At 44.5% G+C, this 13,018-nt stretch overlaps 1 protein-coding gene across 3 annotated transcripts in view; it reads right to left on the bottom strand.

Annotated features, from left to right (window-relative positions):
• The window catches only part of LOC144755273 (uncharacterized), a 168,766-nt gene that overhangs the window by 143,618 nt on the left and 12,130 nt on the right, over positions 1–13,018 (bottom strand). For 2 of the 3 annotated variants that reach the window (XM_078644041.1, XM_078644042.1), the window contains exon 2: positions 10,220–10,340. The exons of the other annotated variant lie outside the window; for it this stretch is intronic. In XM_078644041.1, the coding sequence (XP_078500167.1) occupies positions 10,220–10,340 (121 nt within the window). The remainder of the gene's footprint in view (positions 1–10,219; positions 10,341–13,018) is intronic. 3 annotated transcript variants of the gene reach the window in all.

The following is a 13,018-nucleotide window of genomic DNA, read 5'->3' as shown; positions in this document are numbered from 1 at the left end:
CCTGGGTGCCCCATCTGATCCTCGCATAATTCCCCTCGTGGAGCCTTACAATAAAATTCAAAAGAGACCCGGGGAAACCCATCTTCTCCAACGTCTCCCAAAGCCTAGCTCGAGGGACCAGGTCGAACGCCGTCTTGAGATCGATGAAAGCCATGTAGAGGCTGCCCCTTTTGATGGTAACTGACTTCCAATAGATCCCAAACAAGCGAAAGACCTGGTCCATCGTGCCCACCTTTTGGCGGAATTTTGCTTGAAGGTGGGAGAGGATTTGTTCCTCTTCCATCCAGGCTCCAGCCCTTGAGATAATGACCCTGCCAACCACTTTCTGAATCACGTCTATCAGACTGATGGGTCTGTAATTGGCAGGGTCCTCTCTAGCCCCCTTTTTAAACACAGTGACCACCTCAGCGCCCTTCCAAGAGTCTGGCACGGGGTGTCCCCTGTCAATAAGGTTCATTATAAGGGCAATTAGTTCGGCCCAAGCCCCAGGCTCCTTTATCAAAAGGTCCCCCGGTATCCCATCCGGTCCGGCCGCCTTTTTCGGGGTCAGATGTCTGATAGCCGCTACTACCTCCGAGGGCAAAAATGGATCCTCAAACTCCCTTGTAAGTTCCCCTTCTCTACCCCTGGCTGCCGTTAAACAAGGGGCGGCTTCAATTCCACCATATAGTGTCGAAAAGTGGTCTACCCATTGCTGGCTTGTTATGTGGGTGGCTAATGGCTGTGCGCTTTGTTGTCTAGCATTGTTAATAAGGTCCCAGAATAACCTTGGGTTCCTCTTGATGACAGCACAGTTTAAATCCTGCCAATGTTGCTCCTCCCACTCTCGTTTGGCCTGTGCCACTACCCTTAAATAGTCCTTTCTAGCCGCTCTAACTAGTGAGGGATCTTTTTTGAGTAGGGCAGCTGTTAGCTCTTGTCTTTTCCCCTTACACTGGGCCGAGTACCAGGGATTGCTAGAAATGGGAGGTATGTTGTGAGCTCTGCGGCTTTTCCATTTAATTAAAAAATATTGGCTCACCCGCTCTATTGTATTTTTGTAAGCTGTATCAGAAGCCATGGGCGGTTCCGGGACATTTCCCAACCCATCTTGCCGTCCTGCCAAGTCCCGTGTCAGTTCTACCACAAGAGTTTTTATACTCCCAAGTTGCTCTTCCTTTAATTGTGCCTTGTCCCATTTCAGCCTACGGTTACTATTGTAGGGGACTACCTCTTTAGTTAACCTCAAGGGAGCACTGGTCCCCCCACCCTTTGGGTTGCCCCACCTAAACTTGCTGCACAGGGGGTTGTGGTCGCTATCCTGTGTAGCCACCACCTCCATGTCTATTAGGTCTTTCCACAATCTAACGTCCAGTAAGATGTAATCAATTCTGGACGGACCATTAAGCCTATTGAATGTCATTGCACCAACCCTGTCGGACAAAGTCCTACCGTTGAGTGCTCTTAAGTTATGTTCCCTAGTGAGGGCATTAATTTGTATTGCCCTAGCTAACCATTTTCGAATAGGGGGTATTGCTGAATGTTATTATACCTACCTATTTTCTCACTAACTCCCTTGATCCTTTAGGACTATAGGTATTGGTGACTTGGATTGGTAAGACAAATGGAGTGTAGGTTTACCTTTTATTTTAAACATTCTTTTTTTTTATTGTTTTAAAGTTACAAACAAGTACATTTCTCATCGTCCTCATATTACAATCCTGTATGGGTCCACCTTTACAATACTCATAATTACATCACTACGCAAGATATTACATACACCGACCAACATCACATTTACCATCACTATAGTTGCTGGTCCTGAGACCCATTCTCCTTAGTTACTATACATATCTGTAATGTCATGACATCTATTGTGCATCCATTAGGAATCTACCCGTGTCAGAGATTGTGCCATGGTACAGTCTGAGAGTAACAACTGTGCTTCCCCGCTATCCACCTATATATCTTCAAGTAATAAGCGACCTACCGTACTTTCTGTGTCTATGCCCATCTCCTCACCCTATGTGGGCAGCTGCTCCGCGCTAAGACTTATCTCTCAGGTTGTTAATCAGATAACACGTCAGTGGGGCCCATATATCATTAGGTCTAGAAGACACTGGCAATAGTTCCGCATATGTAGCGAGCTTCTCCTGACATGTTATCGGGTCATCCATCCATGTCTTAAATTTAGGCGCCCGTCCCCTTCCCCATCTGTAGGCCACCCTTCTCTTGGCCATTAGAAGTGCCATGGCAATGAATCTCCTATGTTCTGCTCTAACAGGCTTAACATAACCCAATAACGCCAACAGAGGGTTTATATCATCTTTTGCAGCGCACCAAACACTTGATTCCAGTAGTCTTTAATACTCGGGCAATCCCGCGCCAAGTGTAGGAAATCAGTTCCTAGAGCATGACACCTATCACAGCTATCCTCCGTCCTAAGCTTAAATCTGTACATTTTAGCTGGTGTGTAGTATAGTCTGTGTAAAAACTTATAGTGTATGATTCTGAATCTACTACTTGCTGATACTCTCTCTGTTTGCAAGCAGCAGGTCTCCAATTGGTCATCCAACAGCACCCCAGGTTCTTCCGAGAACTTCGGGGTTAGTGCTTTTATACTTTGTCATAATCTTATGTACAAAAAGACATCTAGCGGTGTCCTCTGTTCTGATGGGCACATATGATCAAGGGCACAAAACTTGCTCTCGTGGTACATGTCTCCCCAGGTGGCTATATTAGTCTTTCTTTTAAAGCTATGAAATATTTCTTCCTGCAACAGTGGTATGTCCAGGTGATACGTTAGGAGCAACAGCGGTGAGTACAACAATGGTACCTCCGGTATACAAGCAATACTCCGCCAGGCTATGATCGTGCTGTGAATTGCATTAGGCTGTCTTCTCTAACCCCTACCGAAACATATAGTGCACCATCTATAGGAATAAGGTGTGCCAACCAATGTTCTGCCGCCACTTGCGGCATATAGCGAGGTTGCTTACTCCAATACCACACAAAGTGGGGCTTGCGCTGCCGTGAAATATAGTTCAAAATCAGGAATTACTTCCCATTGCAATCTGGGCTGTTTGCCACCCCATACCAGTCTTATCATCTCTGATTTAAGTGTTTTAAAGAAGTGCGTACTCGGGTAGTATGGGATATTCAGAAAGAGATACAAGAGTTGAGGAAGTATCACCATTTTAATTAATGAAGCACAGCCCGCCATGGACAAGGGTAACGCCACCCATCGCGTCATGTTATCTATCAGTCTAGTCATGGTTGTGCCATAATTCAATCTCAAAAGTTCCCCCCTATCCTTCGTGACTCTGACCCCTAAGTATTTTAATTTGTCTGCACACCATTCCAAGGGGTAGTCTATCTCAAAGCGTTCAGTAGCGTCCGTGAGTGGGAAGAAACTAGACTTTGCCCAATTAATCTGTACTACGGATAGTCCCCCAAAAACTAAGAATTCTCATAGTATTGGGTTCAGGTTCTGTCGTGGGTCTCGAACATATAAGGTGATGTTGTCTGCATAGAGTGATATAAGTATTTGGCGTTGATAACACTGCAGTGCCTTGTCATTGTGGCTTTGCCACAGTTTCCCCATGAGTCGTTTGACAGCAAGCGCGAAGAATAGTGGTGACAGCGGGCATCCCTGCCTAGTACCTCTCGTTATATCAAATGTGTCTGACGTGTGTCCATTAATCAGAATCTTAGCTACTGGTTTGGTGTATAGTAATCTAATCCACGATAAAAACAATGGCAGGAACACCATTCTCTTCATCACTCCAAAGATATAACTCCATTCCATGCCTTAGTGGCATAAAAAAAAATCCCCGCCATCGGGAAATCTGGGGATACTGTATGTAAAATAGCGAACAACGTTCTCAAGTTATGAGAGGTGGCTCTGTTAGGCACAAAGCCCGATTGGTCAGGTAGGATCAGGTATTCCATAATTAAGCTCAATCACGTAGCTATGAGTTTGTCCAGAATTTTAGCGTCACAATTAAGCAGCGACAGCGGCCTGTAAGAGTCACAAAGTTCTGGGGCCTTACCTTAAGCGTGCAATGTAGTAACTTAGATTCACATTCTTTCCCTGCACCCTCATAAAAAATTTGAGATGCTACTAGACAACATTTATCTTGTCCTCAAAATGCTTCTCTAACATCAGTACCGACATTTCATACACGTCCCGAGCATCCCCCTCAGAATTACCAATGGGCAAAGTTTCCATACTGTCATAGATATTCCTCCCTTCGACACCCACATTGAGTAAAAGTACTGCTTGTTTCCTTTCCGCCATAAACGTTTCAACTCCAACGGGCACCAAACACGAATCAAAAAGATTCTTCCTTCTCTTCCAAGGTATTAGGGGTACCCCTTTTTCTAACAAAAGGTGGACGCATATTACCAGTCGCCATGGTTCATAAGAGGAAAAATCTGGCAAAAGTATATAGCACCTCAATATCTTGGATGTAATTCAAGATGACATACTTGCACTTGTATTTGAAGGTTCCTGAAAGAATCGGTGGTGAACGCAAGAAAATCAGTGCTATCCTTCAAAAATCATAAAAATGCTTACTTTTTGTAGATATTGCATTAAAAGAAATGAGTGCCACTGATATCTGACGCCAGGCACACAGAAACGCACTGCTGATGCTTAACGATCACCACTACAAACACCTAGTCATCACATTGCATGTGTTCCAGGTAAAAGTGCTCTAAAACATCCTGCAGCAAAATGGCTGCTGCGTTGGTCAAGTTTATCAGATGATGCGTAGTATATGAGACCGTAAGCACAATGCCCCCTTCATGCAGCGTCACAGAACACGCTTGAGCTAACTGTCCAAGAAAGCTAAATGCCTACATGCTCAGTGACACTGAATCCAGCCAGACGCTCATGCTCGAGCTTCTCTCAGCAACATACAAGACTGCAAGAAAACATTTACATGAAAGATCATAACAGGTGGTCACTGCATGTCTGCAAAACCCTAAGGTGAGTATCATTGAGGACCTCGGATCTGAATCCTCCATTCCCCATGTTCATCTGGCAGCTCGCAGCAATGCTGCGTAAGCTGTGATTTTCCGTACTGGAATACCAGCTTCACTTCTTAAAGTCTTATAGGTGCACATTTATCCACCGTGATACACATCTCTTACATTTCGTATACAGGGGTCCGTCCATGGCATCCTACCATAATTGAGCTCCAGCTCCCAGAAATCCAGTACGCACTCCAGAAGTATTGTGGGAGCATAAAGCGACCCTCATTCCAATTTATCTACATATTTATGTCAACAGAACTAAGCAACGCAAACTTCTCTGGTGTCTTTCTTCAGTCCATTCCTGGTCCCGAGAAGCACCACTTCAACTTCCCATCTCCGATTTTACTTCAGACATCTATAGATTCTGGGTGTGCTGCATCCGCAGTCCCTCAATTATACTAAGGGGTCAGTCAGAAAGGCTCCGAACAGCATTCGGTTTGTCCGAATCCGATTCGAAGCCCGCTTTTCTGACCGACTCAGAAACACATCCATCAAAATACTGGGAGCCGAGGGGGAAGAAAAAGGGTAGAGGAGGCCGCCCCCCCACTCAAACTGTAATACACAAAATGTGGCCTCACCCTCAAGACACTCAAGAATGTATCTTTACTGCGCCTAAGATGTGGGACTGCACAATTTTATACAGTACCCAGACTCATGTGTAGTGCAACTGTGTACTTAGGTCATGGTGTCTTTCTTTGCTAAAATAGAAAGGGAATTGTCAACTACCATCCAGAGATCCCACTAAACATGTAATAAATAAATATGTGGGAAAAGAGAGAGAGTACCTCATGGTAGAACTACCGATCGGGTTGCTGGTTAACAATTGCCAGGTTACCCAATTATCATCATAGGCAACTCTCTCTCATGAAGTGAAAAGAAAAGGGAAGAAAAGAAAAAGACTGGACAACAAGTAACAGTGCTTTTTCTTCCACGTATACCACAAACATATGGTTACTCGTGAAAATAGTAAGCCGAGACAAACAACACTTACTATTGTGTAGACACCTACACCAAAAAAAAAACAGTGAGAAAGTAAATGTGCTTCTCACCCACAGAATTAAAATTGAAGAACTTGCTGGCCGCTCGTAATTTTATTCTGGGCTGCACGCTCTTCAAGCTAAAATGGTTCACACTAAACCAATTCAATTATAACTAGATGTCGCCAACATGTTTCGTTGCTCTACTTCGTGCAACTTCTTCAGGGCTAACGGGGGTTGTCTTCACATGCTTCCACTTCAATGTGTACAACACCTGGGGGTTGCGTCGTGTCAGCGTACCTGAAACCCTCCCAGTCCGGACTACCGTGTCTGATGATCACGTGTCTACTCGAAAACCAACTGCAGTCTGGTCTTCGCAACCGCTTCTCATCGGCGTAGTGGGGCCACTCCGCCGATGACCAAAACCAAGGAACTTTTCAGTGTCATTCAAGAATTCACCAACCCACGCAGCGAAGTCACAGACATCACCCCATCCCAAGACCTCTGAGCCAAACTTGGAACCTACTTCCACCTCCAGATCAAAAACCTCCACAACAACTTTGTCGACCATCCACCAGGCGCCACAGACGGCCTCCCACCCCCTAGAGACACCAACCAGCAAACTATCTCCAACTGCACACCGATGATGGTCGAAGACACCACCTCGACCATGAAAGGCATCGACTTGGGGGGCCCCCACCGACCCCTGCCCCCCTCATATCTACCACAGAGCAATGATTGCCATCGTACCCGAACTACAATGCACCATCAACACCACCTTCTAAACAGGCACCTTCCCAGATGCCCGGAAGCACGCAGAAGTCAGAACCCTACTCAAGAAGCCCACAGCTGACCCCGCTGACCTCAAGACCTATTGGCCCATCTAACTCCTCCCCTTCGCAGCCAAAGTTGCAGAGAAAACAGTCAACAGGGAACGCCGTCCTCGACCCATCCCAATCCGGATTCCGAAACAACCAAAGCACAGAGACCACCCTACTCGCCGCCACAGATGACATGTGCACCCTCCTGAACCAAGGCCATTCTGCAGCCCTCATCTTACTCGACCTATCAGCGGCCTTTAACATCGACTCCCACCACACATTAGTCACCAGATTACAAGACGCAGGCATACAAGGGACAGCCCTGGACTGGATCCGATTATTTCTCACCGGAAGAAGCCAAATGATCAAACTGCCACCCTTCCTCTCCGACCCACGAAAATCACCTGTGGAGTCCCACAGGGGTCATCACTGAGCTCAACCCTCTTCAACATCTACATGGCTCCCCTCGCAGCCATTGTCCAACAACACGGCCTCAACATCGTATCCTATGCTGACGACACCCGGCTCATCTTCTCCCTCACCAAAGACACCACCACCATCAAACTCAACTTCCGGAAAGGAATGCAAGACATCACAGTCTGGATGACCAACAGCTGCCTAAAGCTCAACGCCAAGAAGACAGAAGTCCTCGTCCTCAGTACCACCCCTTCAGCATGGGACAGCATCTGGTAGCCTCGGAAGCCCACATACCCCCTCAGACGACGCCAAAAACCTCAGCATTGTACTCATTACTCACCATGAACTGGCAGGTCAACATCGTCACCTTCAGCTGCTTCAACACCCTCCGCATCCTCCGAAAGACTTTCAAATGGATCCCCCTGAGTCAAGGAAGACAGTCACCCACGCACTCATCACCAGCAGACTGGACTATGGAAATGCACTCTACGCCGGCATCCACAACTCCCTACTCCGCAAACTCCAGACAATACAGAACACCGTTGCCAGACTCGTCCTCGGCATCCCCCGACACAAACACATCAGTCAACACCTACGAAGACTTCACTGGCTCCCCGTAGGGAAAAGAATCACCCTCAAAATCCTCACTCATGCCTACAAATGTCTACACAACAACGGACCCAAATACCTCAACAACAGAATCAACTTTCACGTACCCAAAAGAAACCCCCGATCTTGCAACTTCGCACTGGCCAAAACCCTGCGCATCCACAGAGCCAGAGCAGGCGGAAGATCCTTCTCTCACATTGCGGGCAAGACCTGGAACGAGATACCAGCAGACATCAGACATGCCCCCTCCACGAACACCTTCAGGAAGACCCCCAAGACCTGGCTCTTTGGGTAAACAGATCTGTGGATCCCCCCCTCAGCGCCTTGATACCCTCACGGGTGAGTAGCGAGCTTACAATTCCCTTGATTGGTTGATTGATTAGGCTTAATCAACTTTGCCAGTGCTAGTCTTTTCCTCTGTGATGCCCAAATGAGATCTACGAGATGGGTGTTCACCTCAGTAACAATACCTACCCTGTTCGTACAACATAAAAGGCAGGCATATTTACTGAAAGAAGCTTAGGCTGAAAGAAATAAACCAGTTCTTCTGTCTGAGCTGTTTGTTTAGCTGTTTCCCAATATCTACTGTGTAATGCACTTAACAATCTAGGGCAGTGGTTCTAAACCTTTTGACTCCTGTGGATCCCTTCTTAATCATTACTGGTATACGCCCCCCTCACCCCACCAATCAATATTGGAATCCGAGGATGCCCTCTGAGTCATTACTGAAGTTGGGGGCCCTGCCTAAGCAAATTCAAGGATTTGGTCCTTAAAACAATACACAAAAATACAGAAAGAAACATTTGTCAAAAATACACAAAAGCTGCAATATTTTATTTAACTCAGAAACAAATATAAAAAATAGAAACTTTAATTTTTATGGGAAAATTGGACTGGTTGGAACTTTTCTAAATGAAGCCACCATATGTCCAGACTATATTGTGTCTGATGCACTTGTACTGCTCCCATGAATCAATGGGAGGACACCAACTAAGGGCCAGATGTAGGTGGCCAAATACCGAGCGGTGACTGGTATTTGGCTGAGTGCAATGTAGGTGAGTTTAAACCCACGTTTTTTTTAGTGCTAAGTACATTGCATTTAAGTAATCGCTATTTTGCGATTCCTTATTTTGCTCTTTCAGTTAAGGAATCTGAAATACCGATTCTTTAAATGCAATGTACTTAGCACTAAAAAAAGTGCTCTTCAGCCTTAAGGAATCGCTAATTACCTCCAACTTCAAGTTGGTGGTAAGTAGCGATTTCCTTTAACAGCATGCGTGCGGGCGGAATTCCGCTCGTACGCGGAGATTTTTAAAAGCGCATGTTACGTGACGAGCTGGGCTCGTCATCAGCGTAGCAGGAGGCTACCTCATGACGAGCCCAGCTCGTCATCAGCGTGGAAGGGGTTAAAAAAGCACTTTTTTGCTTTTTTAAATGTGCCATGTGGCACAAATCCATGCTCTTAAGGCATGTATGTGCGCCACATGTGCACACATGCACATTTCAGGGGTGCAACAGGTTGTCCTTTGGACACCCTGGCACCCTTGAAGTAGCTCCTGCTATTTGCGATTCTGTAATACCGAATGGCTAATAGTGAATATCTTCCCATTCATTCCTATGGGCCTCCTAGCCCGTAGGAATGAATGGCTAGGTATTCCTTAATAACGAATCTCAATTACCGATTCGTTATTAAGGAGTATTAAGGAATCGTTAATATTTTAGTGATTCCTACCTACATTCAATTATCGAGTCCTTAATAGTGATTCGGTAAAAATCGCTATTAAGAACTCGCCAAATTGAAGTTACCTACATCTGGCCCTTAATTTTTAGCCTCTAATTTAAACTTTTTCACATTTACAAAATGCTTTAACATTTTCAATGATCAATTGTGCTTCTTTATTTAAATATACTTTATTAATCTGCAAATATTATTTACATTTCTAAGCACTTGCAGACCCCCAGGGTTCTGAAGACCTCAGGTTAAGAACTACTGATCTAGAGCAGAAACTTATCATTTTGGGTCTGAAGCTAAATAGCATGTTCAGTTGAAGATTAATTTTGCTTTTCTTGTTGTCAGTGGAAAATATTTTCTTTGGACTGCTATCTCCAAAATTGGCACCTAAGATTAAATAGCATCAAGCTGCCTCACAGAAACTGGTGCATTTTTGTAAACCCAAACATCTCCCATGGTGCCTCCTTTGATGGGATAAATAGTCAACTGAGACATTATTATCTATCATTTGTGCTAAACAGAAAGCCCACAGAATTGTACACTATTTAAAGATAGTTCAAGCAATACTAAGAATGAGGCACTATGAAAGGGGGTACTTTAAAGATTACAAAAACTGTAGATTAAGGTAGACATTTTAACTTTACCCAGTGAGATCAAAGCCTGGTGAATTTCCTTCATCACATTCCTGTACAGTTCCTTCTGCCATTCTTGTAATACCGTCCACTCCTCTTCAGAGAAATAGGCAGAAGCGTCATGAAAGGAAACCTGCCCATGGAACAAATAAATGTGCCGTCACTTAATGAGTAATTCTATTCCGAAAAGGTGGCAGAAAGTGAGTAGATGAGGCCCGATTCACAAAGTTACTTTTTCACCTCTATGTTGCTATGGGTGGTTGCACAAGGTTGGGATACTGCTATTGTACTGGTGCAGCGCTGGTATATAATTCATCACAGGTGCACATTGTTTATGACTGCAATTTGGTCTTGGTGTATGGGATAATTCCGTGCTGCCACATGTATGATAGTTGTGTCTTCAAGGGTACGGCCTCACTACTTTGGATCCCTAATGTAATTTTATCATTAATTTGGATCGATAAATTCTGATTTACAATATTTTTGGATTACCTTATTTTGGATATTTTAAATTCAGATTTGAAATTGGAAAAGTAAGTATGTGTGTGTAAATATATATATATTACCCAGTGTCGGTCGCCATTGGGTAGTTATAGTTAGCTGTGCATTGCCATAAGAAATGCCATTTTTGGCTTGCTGATAAGTTTGACGCACTTCACAAAACTGTCCAAAAAGTGCTCTTTTTGGCCTAGATTCCTCATAGAAAGTATCAGGTGATCCATTAAGCGGGGGCTGAAAAAAGGGGAGTGGGGGTCCAAAACGCAAATTCCCCACTCAGTTTCCATAGACAGATTTTTTTAAAGAAACAATACCGCAAAAACTGCTCAATGAAATTAAACCATATTGTACAGGAAATCTTGGTTCAGAAAGTGTGCTTTTTTGATTTGATGTAAATCTTTTTAGGTGTTTTTGAGAAAATAAGTATCACAAATATTTGTATAGCTGGAAGCTTGGGTTCGAGGGACTCTCGCGAGACTCCCTCAACCCCAAATTAAAAAATAATAGAGCGTTCTGATTGACCTAGAGTTTTCTCTCCTTGGGTGCCCTCGTTCCTGTGGGAGTGAGTGCTCTGATTGGCTGGCCACAACAAGAAAGAAAATGTTGCAACAGCCATTACAGGACTTGGGACTTAGTCCTGTTTCATGATACTAAAAAGATATAAGGGGGCAGGTTAGTGATACCCATCCCTCCCTAGCCCTTGTGAGGTGGGGCCCAAAGGGACACCCCGTACCCTGGGGCAAAATAGAAAAAGTTGACTTTTCATGCTGCGATCCTGCAGGAGTTCCGCAGGATTCAGCATTAAAACAAAATATATATTATTTTGACCCCTGAGGTGGGCCAGAATCTTGGAGTAATTACTCTTAAATATTTGAGGAGGGGTGTGAGTAGGGCCACCCTCCCAGAGCCACTATTCAGCCCTGGGAATACTCTCCCTGGGGACCAATATTAACTACAGGAGAGAGGATCACTGACCCACTAAAGGGCTCCAGGGACCCCTTCCCCAGTGGCCGAGTGGCCGATTTGTATATAAAAGGGGAGGGGGCAAGCATCCACCCTTCCAAGCTGCTGTTGAGCATGGGGGCGCAATCCCCTGGGGCCACATTTCCTCAAAGGTAACTGCCCCAGGCACCACATCCCCAAGGACGCAATACTACACAGTGCCCTGGGGAAACTACCTCACTGTCCGGGCAGGGAACTCTACTTTGCCCACACTAGGTGGGAGCAGTAAAAAAAAAATGTGCCCATGCAGGAGTAAAAGAAAGGTGCCAGCTTCCTCCAGCACCCAGTATGATGCTGACAGGGAAGCCATCTGGCGACACCAGGGTCTAGGATCCAGGGCACCCACCTATTAAAAAGATTATCAGCTCCTGCAAGAGGAGCTAGTTGGGGCTACGGGTGCCCTGAGGTAACCCCACAGCCCACAGATTAGATAAAAGATGTAGATGTCCCAGGTGGACAATGGCACCCCCACATAAATGTTTTTGTTTTAAATTATTGATAAATGACTGTCAGGAGTCGCTCATTTATTATTCACCACTCTGAAAAAGCACTGCAAAGGCAAAGAAAAAAGTGCCTTGGTGGTGTCCCTAAGGGGCAGGGGCACCACCAAGACTTTTTTTCTCAACCGTGGTGGCTGCAAGGAATGTTGCTCCCTAGCAACATTTAAATGAACAGTAAGTTTCCTGTGTCATTAAATCCATAACCTGAGGATGACTTCCCTTATTTGTTTAAAGCACTCCTAGCTGGAGCTGTAAGCTCTTCATATGGAGTGCCTATTGTGATTATTTTTATGATTTTGTTTTGTGGGCTGAAAAAATGTTTAAAGAAAGACTTAGACATGTTTTTTGTTTTTTTAAATCAGAGTCTCCGGTCCTTTCTTTCAACATTATTCACACCTCAAAATGCAATATTAAAAACTTTACCAACTGACTTTTTTAAAAATAAAATTGTATTAAACATGTTTATAATAATCACTATTAATAAAGATTGCATTGTGTGAATTTTTAAAATACACAGTAAATATTGGAGAATTTTGGAGAAAGATGATATGTCTGCTTTATATATATTGATATGCTCACCCGAGAAAGCCAATGAGCTCACTTTTTAGATTTCTGGAACCTGTAAGACCAACAGCATGCAGTCACTTACTTCTGGTAAATTCCAGGAGGAGAGCAAGAATGTCTTTGAGAAAGACAAGTTATACAGGAGCAACAGTTCCAGCAACATGACCAACTATTGCCCAATCACAATCTTGGCTTTATAAGGTAAAATAGCTGAGTGTATAGTAGCCAAACAATTTACTGTTTATTG

This window comes from Lissotriton helveticus, chromosome 5_1 (genome assembly GCF_964261635.1).
Source record: "Lissotriton helveticus chromosome 5_1, aLisHel1.1, whole genome shotgun sequence".
In the NCBI taxonomy this organism is placed as follows: domain Eukaryota; kingdom Metazoa; phylum Chordata; class Amphibia; order Caudata; family Salamandridae; genus Lissotriton; species Lissotriton helveticus.
Note: the sequence above shows the minus strand (reverse complement) of the source record. Positions and strands in the feature narration are given on the sequence as shown.